General features: G+C 44.5%; 1 protein-coding gene across 1 annotated transcript; it reads right to left on the bottom strand.

The window, feature by feature from the left end:
- Nucleotides 1-6784: 6784 nt before the first annotated feature.
- LOC143443179 (uncharacterized) lies at nucleotides 6785-12358 on the bottom strand. Its single transcript, XM_076938815.1, has 3 exons — nucleotides 12127-12358; nucleotides 10844-10895; nucleotides 6785-10316 (listed from the first exon to the last, which is right to left on the bottom strand). The coding sequence occupies exon 3, from the start codon at nucleotides 10095-10097 to the stop codon at nucleotides 6921-6923; it is 3177 nt and encodes a 1058-aa protein (XP_076794930.1). The 5' UTR covers nucleotides 10098-10316; nucleotides 10844-10895; nucleotides 12127-12358; the 3' UTR covers nucleotides 6785-6920.
- Between the last annotated feature and the right edge of the window lie 3098 nt (nucleotides 12359-15456).

Genomic DNA, 15456 nt, shown 5'->3' with positions numbered 1-15456 from the left:
GAAGCTTACCTTTTACAGTAGCAAGTTTCTTCCTGGTCTTGTTCTGCCCTCTTCTGCACCTGTCAGTTGGAAACAATTCACATGAGCTGGGGTCCCTATTTACTCTGTCTGGTAGATGACCTTCCTGCACTCTGTTCATGGATGACATGAAATCCACATTTCCCAGGGAGCTCTCCAGTCCATTCTCGACTCACCCACACTGTGTATAAACACAGTTACTTTTGGTTCTGTTGGAAAAATAGCAGAAGGCACTGTCTCAGGTACCACAGATGTCCTCAAGTCAGTGTTCCTCAGATAGGATCCTACTCAAGGCTGACCTCTGTAGCTGACTCTGGGCTGTCTATTGATACCTACTACCTCAGAGCAGATAGGACTCAATCCTTGATCTGAGGTTAATGATCTCATGCCCTGCTTCACATCAGCTCAACACAAACAAGAGTAACTGCTTGAGCACAGGAGAGAAAGATGCCTTGTCTGATAGCTTGTCCTGTGTCCTCACCAACTCAGAAATACATTCTGTCCATGGAGCCATGCTTGTGCTTAGTGGCCTCTATGCCACTCTCTACAGATGATCTGAGAGCTTCAGGCAGATACCTCAGGGACATGCTCATCTTGGCCTTGCCTGCCAGTTCCTGCAGACTGAGATGAAGCTCTTTCTAGAAAGAACCCTCACCTGTCACTTGCTAGACTTTGAATGTTTTTCTCTCTTCTACCCTTCTTTACCCCCTTTTCTTCCACCCTTTCAATTCCATAACATTACATATAAGAATAAATGTATATAGGGGATAGGGGGAGACATTATTGTTAGACTATTTCCTGATGATAAGGGATTTGAGTTTCATGGGTTTAAGTTTGATCTTTGCTATCAGGATATCCAATTTTTTTTTCTTCTTTTTTTCTGTGCACATGACTACTTAACAAACAGCAAACACCAACAACAGATAGCAAACAACAAACAACAAACTAGCCACCATATCTCAAACCTAGTTATTCTTTGGATTTCCCCAGTGTCTGTTGATATAGCCTTCTTTTAATTTATGATTTTTTGATTTGATTTGTATATACTGTCTTCTGCCTTTTCCTTAATTTAGCTAAGGGTTTTTCAATCTTGTTGATTGTCTCAAAAAAGCAGTTCTTGGTTTCATTGGTTCCTTATATTGTTCTATTTGTTTCTCTATGGTTGATTTCAGTCCTGAGTTTGATTATTTCTTACTGTGTACTTCTCTTACATTTGCTTCTTTGTGTTCTAGAGCTTTCAGATTTGCTTTTATGTTGCTAGCAGGAGGTCTCTCTAATTCCTTTCTAAAGACACTTAGTTCATTGTGCTTTGTCTTAGTACCACTCTCATTGTGTGCAATGATTTCATGTATGTTGTGCCTTCATTTTCACTGAATTCTAGAAAGTCCTTAAAAATGCTTGGTTTTTGCCAAAGATTATGGCCTGTGCTTCTGAGTCAGCTCTGAGATCAGCCACCATCAGCTCCCACTCTCGACTTGCCTGTTCCTCTCATCTTAGCTCTACCAGACTGTCAGCTACTGCTTTTGCCTGGGAGCTTCTTTACCAGCCCCACCTGAGACCTTTGAATTCACAGACACACACACACACACACACACACACACACACACAAACACACACACACACACACGTTGTCGATAGCCCTGGCCTTGTAGTTTGATGCTTATTCCACTTTCCTGGGAGGAGCTGCAGATGAGGAGTAAATCAGTATACAGGTGACTTCTTGTGAACCCTCGGCCCACCTTAATTTGTAAATAAAGGCTAGAGCCAGTGATTGGGCAGTAGAAGGGGAGGTGGCGGAAAAGGCTTGGGGGAGGAGGAAGGTGATGGAAGAGGAAATTGACTGGGGAGGAAGTCGATGGAGGAGCAGGAGGTGGAAAGACAATGGAAGAGAAGCACGTGGCCTGGAAAAACCACAAATTATTAGGGATCTCATGGATGAGGAATAGAGTAATGGTAAATCTAGGCGTGCAGTTTATATTCATAATTATTGAGTTGTGTTTTCATTGACCAGTCTTATTTGGGTTTGAGATTTACCGCAACACACACACACACACACACACACACACACACACACACAGCATTATTATTTTAGAATTTGCCTACTAGCACAATTGCTGGACACTGAATCCCCTGCTCTAAGCTGATCTTACCAGCAATCAGTTAGACCCCATCAACCTCCTCAAGACCCTGCTTAGAGTGAAGGTTTCAGTCCCTAGGTGCCCCTAGTCTGTCCTGTTCATCAGGGCATTAAACAGGGCTCCGGGGAGATCACCTGAAAGAGAAGATGGGGGACAGGTGAACGCAAAGAACCACAGCTTGTCTATAGGCTGATCAAACCATAATTCCACCCTTTTCCCACAGGGATTATATACACAAAAAGGCAGGATGCAGGGAAAGGGGATTACACAGGAATGCAAGTGCTCAGGGGGAGCACAGATATCCTCCAGAATAGAGCATCAGCTGGGTGAAGCCTCCGGAGACAGGTCACCATGACTCTGCCCATGATTCACCCATCCCTATCCAAGTTGGTACCATCTCTCAAGATCACCCATCCCCAAGGTCTATGACCAAGGCCTGGCAACTCTCCACCAAAGCTGCCCACCAAGGTCACCTATCTACAAGGTCTATTACAAGACCTGGCAACTTTCCACCAAAGCTGCCTGTTTACAATAGCTTCCAGCCATCTGTTCCAGGGCCCTTCCACAGAGACCCAAGACCTCGTGCCAGCATGCCTGCATGTCAGGCCCATAGCTGACCCCAATCCCTCAGTGCACAAGCAGGGCTGCCCCTGACACTAGTCCTTACATGAATGTTGCTTTCTATTCTTTCCAATGTATGGCACCAAAAAGCCTCTCTCTTTTCTTGAATCCACATTTTTCCTCCTGGGACCCCAGGGCCCTCCTTTAACCTGTGTCCAGCAGTTGGCTGCTGTCTTTATTGACCAAATAAAGACCCAATTAGGGAACCAGATTTTAGTATCAGTTCCAACTCATTGGTGGAACTAAGCCAGAATGTGGGCCTCAGTCCTGAGAAAGAATGTAGCATGGTTTTAAAATTATATGCAACACACTCCTTGCACAATCTGTGGTGACTGAGACACCCAGGCCCCTACTGAGCACATTCCCTGTGGAAGATCCCAGGGAAGCAGAGCCCTGCCCTATTTCATGTCCCCTTTTTATGTTCAGGCTCCTCCAAATGTGCACATTCTGCATAGGAGAGAAAACACCATAGTTGTCTTTAGAGAATTGTCTTGCTATATATAAATTATCTTTTTTTCCACCAGTTTGTAGCAAATGACAAAATGTTATTGTTAAGGCTAGGCTTGTTTTTAGTGAGGATGCAGCTGGACCTGGAGGGCAGGTCCTCTAAAATGTGACCCTTTAAAATCATTTTGACATCCTCAGGACCCTTGGCTAAGGCAGCATTACAGAGCTGTGCCACCTCAACAAGGACATGTGGGGCACTTTCAGGGTGCAGGAAAGGGGTGAGAAGAATGACTTGTACAACAGGACTGAAATTGACATCATTAAGTGTCTGGACCATCCACACATCATGAAGTGGTTCCACATCAGAAAACACATCTTTATGGTGCTGGAGTTTGCTGCTGAGGGAGATCTGGTGAGCCACATTGAAAAAGTCAGCTGTCTATGGGAGGATCAGGCTCAGCACATCTTCCTACAGATGGTGTGTTCAGTTCACAAAACAATGAGAACACCACCAGACACAGGGACATCAAACTGTGTGACTTTGGCCTGCCCATCACATCACTCTGGCATGGTTCATGGGTGGTGGTGGTATAGTATGTGGTGTGGTGAGGCTAGATCCCCAACATATTATGTGTGCCACAGAGGGTCTCTCCAGCTGGATCTGGTCATAGCCTTATATTGGAAGGTACAATTAGGTGTCGTATGCAACACAGCATGAAAACCTAGAGTCTTATATACATGCTGAACAAGCATCTCCCACCCCGTTAACATGCTCTATACATTTGTAGCTTAAGGACATGCAGGACAATCACCATATCGATTTCTAGATATCAGTCCTGCCTAGACAAACTCTCTTCTACTGTGGCATATATATAATTCCAAGTACAGGAACATGATAGACAACCCCCTGACCTCTGTGTCACCTGAGTTGCAGGGATAGGGATCAGGTCCTGCTGGACATTACACCTCCTGACATTGAACCACTAACCCTCGCCTGCTAGGTTCAGATTTTTGTGGACATCTCCTGCTCTGACATAAGAAAGGTAATAAAAGCTTACTAGATTAGTTGTTAATAGAATTACTTCTCAGGGGAAGATTTAGCATCTACCCTTGTTCTTAAGGTGTCAGTGACACACTGTAACAGAATCCACTCTGAGAGTCAATGAGAGTACAGGGCTCACTCATAGAGCTTAGGTTAGTGGTTACACACAGAGGTGCAGATGTTCCTTTCTGAAGTTATACCACAAAATTTAGTACCCAGTGAGTTTGATGTCTTTCACATACATCTATGTAAAATGGAGGTCTTACCAGTTCCCACCCAGCTTCACTTAAATCCATGAATACACACACACACACACACACACACACACACAAAGTTGTTCCTTTTCATCTTGCATTTGCACACATTTACTGGGTGGTACTGTCTCCTGTCTGGAAGAGTGTGCCCTTAACAGGATTCTTCTCTCCTCTCCTCCCACCTGCCCTAACCTGTAGTTGCTAAGATATATCTAATCCCTGCTAAACACCCTGACCACCGCTCCTTCCAAGACCTCACATGGATGCTCCACTTATCTCTCTCACAGCATGGCGAACTCTCCTCTTCTTTCTTGTGTCTGTCTCCTGGTCCTCCAGGGACACAGACATCCTGCTTGTACCTTCTGCCCAGTAATTAGCTCTTAGCATTCTTTACCTACAGATCAAGAAGCAATTCAGGATCAGAACTGCCTCTACAGGTTCACATCCAAAATGTAAGTTCCTATAAATCAATGAAGAGAAAGTCTATTAAATGTGCGGGAGGATGGCCTAAAGCCGAGCTGCATGTAATAAAACAGAAATATAAACGGGCACCAAACATACTAAAAGTCCCTAACTCCATCAGCTAATGCTACAGTTACTGAAGTAAGCTTGGGAAAAGAGGCTTCAAAGGACCAGAAAATGAGCCAGGCGGTGTGCCAGTGGGAGCCTCTGTACACCTGAGCTGGAGCTGCTATTAATAGCAACATGCATGGAGGAAGTGGGTTCCAGGGAAGTCACAGCAATTAAATGGGAGAATGTGTCATCTGTCAACTTTAGAATAAATAGAGAAATCTGAGTATATTAAAACAGTGTGAGACTACTTAATACAAATGACTCAGATGTAGCTCTACTGAGCAAGGCTGCACCATCCTATGCTACAATGTTAAGTGGAAGATGCCATACAGAGAGGAGACACAGTATGAGTGAGCCAGGCTGCTGAGATGAGCAGGACAAACTCAGGGTATAAAGATACTACTTAAATGTGAGGAGGAGGTTTTAAAAGTAAGGTGACATCCTTTACAGGGAGGGGGGGTGACGACAGAGGAGCACATGGCCTTTGAGAGGCTGGCAGCATCCTGCAGTTTTACCCTGGGATGCTCATGCACTTGTTTTATAATTTTTGACATCACATTTATGTTTTACTATATTTTCTTTTACCATATACTGAAACCAAATATATAAAGAAAATAGAAAAGGAGTAGTGGAGATGAGATTTGGTGAAGCAGTGAGAGATGAAAGATGGATTCTTTCATTTGGGACTTGACAGGAGGGATGCAGAATTGGAAGAAAGCTAAGGGAGCAAAGAGGGGAAGTTGAACTTTGACAGACAATGGATGCAGATAGGGTCTTTGTTCTCAGAGCTCACAGGATTGTAAAGTAGCAATATATGTTTCCAAATGATCCACAAAGACACCTTTAACCAGGAAACAATTGACAAGCTAACAGACATTCTCTATACCAGATTGGCACTGGTGCAGCATCATATGACCTGCATATCCACATGTCAGCAAGGTGATGACCTGGGCAGGATGGAAACAGTGCTACAGGGAGGGCACTGAGTGAACTCAAAGGGTTGTCTGTGGTTTCTCTGTAGGCTTTGCTGTGTTACTGGACATGCCTGTGTGACATGGCCCTCAGTAACCACCCATGGTCACACACTGCAGGTCCTATTCAGAACCCTGCTCTAGTCAGAGAGGATGGCAAACTGTGGACAGTCACTGCCCTATCATCCAGTATGTGGTAAGTGGTGATAGGGGCTCAGCCTGCGTTAAAGTGTGGAGGGGATAGGTGATCTTTATGTCTGTCCTAAAAATGCAGGTAGAGATTCTCCTACATTGGAACTGGGGATAAGATTTTGTGATTGTTGTGTCTGCACATCATTCTGTACAGTGAAACAATCATCAAGGTGTGACAGTAAAACAAGATGTTGTGCCACAGACCTGGGTGGGGTCTTCATAGGGTTGGCTCATCCTGAAAAATCCCTAGTGTTTTGTTGTCTCTGTCATGACAGAAAGATGAACACTAACTGCACAGTGATGGGACTATGCAAGGATGACACTCATAAAGTAACCATGTCTTCCCAGGTTCCTTATCTCTCCATAAACTGCACTGAGGCAGAAGCAATGCTGACCTTCCCCTGCTCCATCACTGTAGGACAGAAACCACTGTGCTGAAAGGCAGGAGCATGAACCAGGAAGCAGCTCCTATCTAGGCAGGAATCATGAGCTCACAGGAAGAGCTCCAGAAAAAAAAAGAGTTTCCTTGCATGGAGAAAACCAAGTTTATTACCAGAAGGCATGGGAGAAACAACAGCTGGGAAGATGGAACATCTAGAAAATCATGGTGTGGGAAGGCTAGGATGGCCTGAGCCACCTGCTCCTTGACCTATTCTGGTAAGGTCTACCTGGGGTCAAAGGCTTCCTGGGCAGGAACTGAAGGCCAGGAGCAGTCAGTTCCCCTGTGCTTGACTGGATGGTTATCATTGGGTCTCAGAAAGCAGCCACAGCCCATTCCTTTTGTTGTACTTTGATATGGATCAAAGGCTGGATGGTCAAAACCTGGGTGCTGTGTGTCTCCAATTTCTTTGGATCTGATTGAATGGTAGTACCTCTTAGGACTTCTAGGTAGACAGTGGCCCATTCCAATCTTTGTTCTTCCTGGGTCACAGGCTCTCTGGTCAGCAGGACCTGGTTCCTGTTTGTTTCCAATTGCCCTGTACCTACATGGAAGGTCATAACCCATGGGCGTAGGGATCTGTTCAAAGCACATTGCCCTCTTTCCTTGATTCAGATATTGATCATATGACCTGTGGTTTTCAATTCCTGACTGCAGTTCATCTCTAATTCCCCTATATGTGAAGGGATAGTTATGTATCTCAGGGGTGACGAAACCATAGGTCAGTCTGCTTGCTGCTCTGCAATGGTTTGTGTCATACAGACTCTCAGAAGAGAAGGATGAGCCACCCAGCTGGGATGTCAGGGTTTCCACTTTATACCCTTGTATCTTTGATAGGTCCCATTCAGTGTTTTCCAAGATCTGGATCAGAATATTCACAAGGGATTGTATTTCAGCTACCATATTGTAGATGATCTTGTTTCTTCTTATAACCTCCTGCATTTGTTCAGCAGCTGATGGGGGGTGTTCATTTTGTAATGAATCCCCCTGCCCGAGGTATTTTGTGCTGAAGTTGTCATATTGTGAAGCATTCCAAGAGATATTATAAGTAGCATCTCCATTTGGTATCCAAGTCTCAGTTAAATTCTTGAGCTGGGTGGAGCTTGGGATGGAAGACCTTCCTCTCCCAAGCATTTCTCCCTGGTTTATGTCTCGAGATTGTATAATACTCTGCCTCTCTTCACCGGGATGAGCCCCCTTGAGTTCCATCACTTCGATTTTATCCTTCGGGACGCTGACATTTTCAGTCTCTACCCTCTCATGGCTCCTCATGCAGACATCACTTAAGGCCTGAGAAGTTTTGGGGTTCTGGCATGTATTCTGGAATATAGGCAGGGAATGTTGTGCAGGCCAGCTGACCTTGGCAGGCTGTACGGTGCTGGGACCATCTGGATCAGGTCCCACAAGCCAGGGCTGTGGCTGCTCCTTTGATATCAAGTCAGTCTTACTGTATGCTTGTGGTTTTACACCTGAGTCCTGTGTGAGCTGTGGGGTAGGTGTTTGGAGGTGGCCTGGTATTCTGTTAGCCTCTAAAGACCCAAAGTCCCTGGGACTGATACTGAAGGCTTGGCCACTGTGATCCTCACTGGATCCTGGACTCAGCCTCCATGCAGGAGGTGGCTCTTCTTTCCCCTCCACTCTATTGCTTTGTTTGGCTGTTGAAGGTGGGTCACTTTCTTCAGGATCAATCACCATCACAGGACGGCAGGGTTGCCCTGAGTCCACACCTTGAAACCTCTTCTTTGGTGCATGCTTGGCCATATTGGGGCTGGCATTTGGTTGTAGGCTGCCTGTTTCAGTTGCTTGGATAGTCTTGCTCTGCGGTGGATTTACCTGAAAGGAGAAAGCAGGTTCCTGAACTCTCAGGTTGCTCTGCCATTGATCTGGATGGGCCTTTGATGGACTATGGCTGGCAGCAGGTCGAGGGGCTCTTTGGGTCTTCTCAATCTTTGTAAGTGAGTCTATAGATACATCACTCTCTAGCCTGGCATCTGATATGCTTTCCACCCTTCTCCCTCCTGGATCTTGGTGATGCAAATTTTCCAGGATCATGGCAGCCTTGGAATAGTATTCAGCCTTGGAATCACAGATAGGTGAGGAGGGATACACAACCTGGGGGAGGTTTGAGTCTGGAAGCCCAGGTGGGGTCAGATCCCTTGCCTCAAGGATCTGCATATATGGCCTCCTTCTTCGTTTTACTGGAAGTTGCATGATGTCTGATGCCAGCTTCCTTTCAGTCTCTGAGTCAAGAAAGGATTGATGCTCAGCAGGGTTCCTGTGGAACAGCTTGTCTGTCCTCAGTGCAGTGTTCCTGGGCTTTCGCTCCTTCCCAGGGCTTCTGCTTAAAGTGCAAGGCAGGTCTTGGCCCTCTAGACTCAGGCCTTTCTTGATGCTGTTATGTACATCACAAGTTTCTATGTCCTTCTTTAAGGGTACCCCCAAGGGCACAGTACCCCTCTTTTTTCTACCTTTGCAGCTTTTGGAGTTCTGGATAGAGGGCTGGGCAGGCTGGGAGAGTTGAGGGCTGCTTTTGCAATAATGATCACTATTTGCTGGGAAATTTGCCTGAAGTTGGGTCAATTTCCTTGATGGGAGGAAATTGATGGGGGTTCCTTGTTGATCTCCCACAGTAGTTGCAGTGTCTTTATTCTGTGGTTTCTCATTCTTATGGACCATATGACAATGCTCTGGAAGGATGGATGCCTGCTTGTTAGCTTTATTGTCCAGGCTGCCCCTGGAGAAGTTCCCAGTAGGCTTGCTAATGGCACCTTGATGTTTTTGTGTATCATAACTTTTGGTGTCTTTCCAATGCAGTCCTTGTTGCCAGTGCTGGTTTTCAGTTGGTATGCATGTCTGTGTCCCTCTCTCAGTGGTAGGGCATGATGTTCCACAGGCCCTACTCTTGAAACATGGAGGTGTTTGGTTTGGTGTAAAACTTGGGAAGAACTCCCTTTTTTGGACCCCTGTCACACCTACCAAGCTTGGTGTCATAAGTGGTTGAGGCATAGGCTGTTCCTGAGAACTGTGTGGAGGTCCTTGATCCTGGGAAAGATCTTGGGCAGGGCCACAGGCATCATAAAACCTCACAGTTTTATGTTCTGCCAAGCAAGGGTTTCTGAAGATGTGGGCAGTAGCCACAATTGACTCAGAGAATATGGAGGATATGCCCCAGAAAATTTGACTAAACTCTTTCTGAATAAGATGCTCCAAGACCTTGAGATAAGACAACTGCTGAAAGAGAGGAAGGTGATTCATTTTCTGAAGAGGGTTCCACAAGGGTTGTGGTGTGGAGTCCTGGAGTAGTTGATTGGTGGTGCTGTAAAGACAAGAGGTAAAAGCATCATTGCCAAGCAGAAGATCAAGAGGCCCATCAGTCTGTGTAAACATGGTGCCTGTAGCCATATGGTCCCTCCATTGCCTCCATAGCACATGTTACTTAGTCTCACACACAAAAGCACTGTCTTTCCATCCCACCCTGGATAGCATCTTAAATATGAAGATGCCTAGACCCTCAGCTCACATGTTGGCATAAAAAATTCCAGAAGACAAAGATTTCTTACATTTTCATTGACTGTGATGGAGTCTTGGTTTCTTCCACATTTTTTCCAACATCTCTACAATCTGGAGATAGTTGTGTAGTATAAGTACAAGGAATGAGAACACCCATGAGTGAGGCATCTCTCTTATGACTACCCAGGCTAGGAGTCTAATGCTCACCCACTATAGTGGAAGGACAGGACACTGAATATGCACAAGGAGAATGGAGAGAGTTCATCTCTCCATTTACACTTTCCTTGTATCTCCCTCCACTCCCATCATTCCTCTTACAATACCCATTGCAGAGAATACACTTTGAAAGAGAAATGCAGCTGGGAGAATTGAAGCTACCTGCTGTCACGTGGACCAGGGAGTCCCTCAAACAGGCACACACAGCATCAGTCCACTGACTTTAACAATACTTCCATGTGTAGCACTCATCACAAAACCTTGTGATAGAAAAGCTTGGTTTCTCTTAATCTATGTGCCTTCCCTAAAGTCCCCCTTCCTTCCTGCATATCATGGCCTTGGGAACATGGCTCTCATTATGACCCTGGTCACTAACAGAGAGGCTAGATGGACTATCTCAACCCAGGAAAGCAGAAGCCTACCTTTTACAGTAGCCATTTTCTTCCTGGTGTTGATCTGCCTCCTCTTCACAACCTGCCATTTAGAAACAACACACATGAGATGGGTCTCCCCTTTCTCTCTCTGGTAGACATTCTGCCTGCTCTCTTTTTCCTCAAATACATGAAATCTTCATTTTCTAGGGAGCCCTCTCTCATCCATTCTTGCTTCATTCACACTGTGCATAAACACATTTCCTTATTGACTTGTTATAAAAGCAGTAAAAGAGGCTGTCTATGCCACACTTACCAGGAATGTCCTCAGTCAGTGTTCCTCAGACAGGTTCCTACCCAAGGCTAAGCTCTGCAGCTTTCTCTGTGCTGTCAGGTGATACCTGCTTCCTCAGACCAGAGGAGATTCAAACTCTGATCTGAGGCCCTTGTTCTCATCACTTGCTTCACATCTGCTCAACACAAAGAAATACAAGCCCCTAACCAAGGACAGATGATATTTCTTTGAACTTGTCCTGTGTCCCTACCAAATCAGAAATATAGACTGTCCATGGAGCTACAGTAGTCATTAGTAGTTTGTTTGCATGCTTGTACAGATGCTCCGAGAGCTTCAGGCAGACACCTCAGTACCAGTCTCACCTCTGCCCTGCCTCCCATCCCTTGCATACTCTTCCCCCTTCCCTGTCTGTAGCTATAATTCTCTAAGTTGTAGGCTCATCTTTCTTCCATCCTTCTTCACCCTCCCCCTTTTTTTTTTTTTACCCATTCTATCCCTGAAAACTAGATAGGAAAAAAAGGACAGAGTAAAAAGGGGAGACATCATTGTTAGACTCTTTTCTGCTAATTATGCGGGTTTAATTCTTTTGGGCAAGTTCAATCTTTACTGTCAGGATATCCTGGATATCTTTATCTTCTTCTTTCTTCAGTGCACAGGACTAATCAACAGATCATAAACACCAGCAAGGGATAGAAACCAACAACAATCAAGAACCCACAATACATCTCCAAGACCTAGGACTGACACTCCCTCTGAAAGGTTCTCAGAATTCCAAAACAACAATGAAAGTATCTGCTGCTGACAAATTCATGCTCCTGCTTGAATATGAGGCAAAACACAGTCAGTTGCTGTGGATAATCTGAAGCAACCCCACATTCCATACCTGAGATTTAAAAAATAAAGATCAACTATATTCTTATATATATATATTTTAAATACCAAAATTTGTCACTACACCTGCATTTCTATGAAATGTGAGAGTAACATTCATGAACAACAGGCTTCTGATCCATTGTGCATGAACCAAAACTCTCCTCACCTTTGGGATGTCACTTTCACTCTCAGGAGGTGATGACACTGGATACTCCTTCAGGAAGGGGAGTAGTAGGAAAAAGAGCCCTGTTCCACATATAAAGGCAAGGCTCAGGTCCATTGCTATGTCCATGGAGCTGGGGCTCATCCATGAGTCACTAATGCTGTTCATCAGAGCGAGAAAATTCTCCATCTTCTGAATCGAAGTATAGCTCTCAGACTACTGGGCTGTGGTGTACAGCATGTGACCTGTCAGGCAGGCTCAGGATACATCACACAGCTGGGGGCTCCTCATCACAAAGGGCTCCTGGCAGGAGAGAGGGTGCCACAGCCTCTCCCCAACCTCCAGCCCAGTGTCCCCTCCTGTGTCCTTTCCCTGCTCCCTCCTTTCAAATCCTGTTGCTGAGTCAGACACAAATAGGCCTCTGTTCATGTTCTGTTCCTACTCTTTGAGTCCCAGTATTCCTCTGTGTAAGCATATATTTTGTTCAACCTACTTTTAGAAGGGTTCACCCTCACCTCTGACCTACCACCCACCAGAAGTAGTGAAAATGAAATGGTATTAGGATATGGGGGAAGTGGACCTGTTTGGAAATAGTTCTTTTGGGAAATTCCAATCTTCATTGTCCCCAGCCCAGTCCCCCAGCAAACAGCAAACTTGAATTAGGAACTGCAGTCTAGCATACTCACAGACACCATGTATGAATCAGAAAGGGCAGTTCAATCCAGGAAAAACTGTGAGGCTCACCAATGGAGTTCAAGTCCAAAGATCATCAAGAAGCCCCTGGAATCGCACTAGAATTTCTTCTCTGAAGACTCCACAAGCTAAGGTCAACAATGAAATGTAAGGTGAACCAATACATGGTAGTCGCCAGCAGTGACCAGCAAGGCAGAGCAAGGCGAACCAAAGTTGGAGCTCCCAGTGTCTGTGGGGGTCAGATCAATGTTCCTTCTAAAGTCATGTATCCTTTCATGTGCTTACTACAGAAAAACATCCTTTCACCTGTGTCTGCTTCAGCCAAACATTCTTTCACCTGTCTGCCCCACAAAAACATCATTATAACATCTGAGTCTCCAAAGAAATCATAAGTTTACACTTTACCTTTGTCTCCTGGAACATGTCTCCTTGAGGCCATCAGGTTCTTAGTTTTTGACAACATATATTTCTCTGTGGAAACTTGAGTTTTTTTCTTTGGATTGTTTCTCTCAGAGTGTCTTCTGTCCTCAGATCCATGTATGTCTGTTACGTGATCATATCTCATCTCAAGTCAGACAGAAAACTCAGATTTGTCTTCTATTCATTTAGCTTTGTCATAATTCAATATAATCTAGAACATTGTGCTTTTCTTGCCTCAGGTATAGAATGGTAAGAAAATTCATTTCTTAACCATAAGAATGTGTGTGGCTAAAGAGTCTGAACTAAACCTTCTATGATAATTGGAATGCTTAGTAGTGTTTTGCTTCTTTTCTTCACATGCTCACTTTTATAAATTAGTAAACTCTAATAGAATTTATTTAGGTGTTTAAAATGCCTAATTGTCTTATTGTTTGGAGTCATACCACAAACAACATGCATGTGCAGATATCTTCTTGACAGGAAGTAGAGCACATCCTTTGAGCCCATGCTCAGAAATGGTCCATCTGGTCCTATGGTAGTTCTGTTTTTAGGGACCTCTTTCCTGATTTCCCCCATGCTGCTCCAGTTTACACACCCAATAGCAGTTCCTGACATGTTTATTCAGTCATCTTTGGTAGAATTTCTCATTTGCATTGATCTCAGTCAGTGCTGTAAGGTCAAATGGAATCTCAATGCTGCCCTAGTTTGAATTTATCTGATAGCTAGGAACATTGAAGAAACTATGTTGTGAATTCTCTGTTATGCTCTGTATCTTATTATTTGTTGGGTTACATTGTTTGATGGTGTCTATATTCTTGAGTTCTTTACATATTTTTAACTTGAATTATCTCAAGGCTAAGAATATTGAACAATTGGTAAAATTTTTATTATATTCCGTGTGTTTCATTTAAAAACTGTCCATTAGTCTATTTTTGACTGATTTTTGATATTTAAACAGCAATAGTTTGTATGTTCTAAATGTTAAGACTCCACTTTTGAACTTCAGTGGTAGGATGGCTTCCATCCTCTAGGCCTGTAATACAAGCATCTTTATCTGCACAGAGCCTTTTAATTTCATGGAATCTCATTTTCAATTGATAGGGCTCCTTTATGTGCTATTGTTGTTCTTTTTTTCCATTATTTTTTAAATTCACTTTACATCCTGATCATAGTCCCTCCTTCCAGTCGCACCCTCAGAAATCCCTCCTAAAAGACTCCCTTTCCTTCTCCTTCAAGGAGACACCCCACCTTTGGTACTAACAAGCCCCAACAATCAACTGGAAGCAAGACTAAGTACATCTTGTCCAACCTAGGTCTACCCAGGCAGTCCAGCTGGAGAAGGGAATCCAAAGGCAGACAACAGAGTCAGAGACAGCTCCTGCTGCAATTTTACAGAACCCACATGAAGCCTGAGCTGCACAACTGCTACAAATGTGTAGGGGAATGGTGGTTTTGATGTGTTCTTGAACTTGTTTTGCTAGAATTTTATTGAGTATTTTTGCATTGATATTCATAAGTGAAATTGGTCTGAAGTTCTCTTTCTTTGTTGGGTCTTTATGTGGTTTAGTATCAGAGTAACTGTGGCTTCATAGAATGAATTATGTTGGGTTCCTTCTCTTTCTATTTTGTGGACCAGTTTGAGGAGTATTGGTATTAGCTCTTCTTTGAAGGTCTGGTCCAATTCTGCACTAAAAGCATCTGGCCTAGGGCTTTTTTGGTTGAGAGATTTTAATGACTGCTTGTTTTTCCTTAAATGTTATGGGAATATTTAGATATTTTACCTGGTCTTGGTTTAACTTTGTTATGCGATAACTGTCACACATACCAAAAATCATCCATTTCATCTAGATTTTCTAGGTTTGTTGAGAACAAGGTTCAGTAGTAAGATACAGCTAGCTGAGCTAGCTGTGACCCAGGCAAGCGAGTAGCCTTGACCAAGTGTCTCATCCACCCCACAGGGCTTCTCTCTCTTACCCCTTTCGGCTGCAGGCGGTCCAGCCCATATGTTCCCCGTGTCAGTCCCTCTGCAGCCTCCTAGTGGTGCCTGGGAGCCCAAAGGCTGAGACCAGCCAGTCTCCTGTTAGCTGCCTCGGCCCAGAGACCCTCAACCCACGAGCTCTGCCCCCGTGGGATCTCAGACTGGGATCTCCCCACACCTGCAACTTCTCACAGCCAAACATCTGCCCGGAGCCACGTGGAGTGAACTCAGTCAAATTCCAG

The sequence above is a fragment of the Arvicanthis niloticus genome, chromosome 8 (genome assembly GCF_011762505.2).
Source record: "Arvicanthis niloticus isolate mArvNil1 chromosome 8, mArvNil1.pat.X, whole genome shotgun sequence".
NCBI classification, from domain to species: domain Eukaryota; kingdom Metazoa; phylum Chordata; class Mammalia; order Rodentia; family Muridae; genus Arvicanthis; species Arvicanthis niloticus.
Note: the sequence above shows the minus strand (reverse complement) of the source record. Positions and strands in the feature narration are given on the sequence as shown.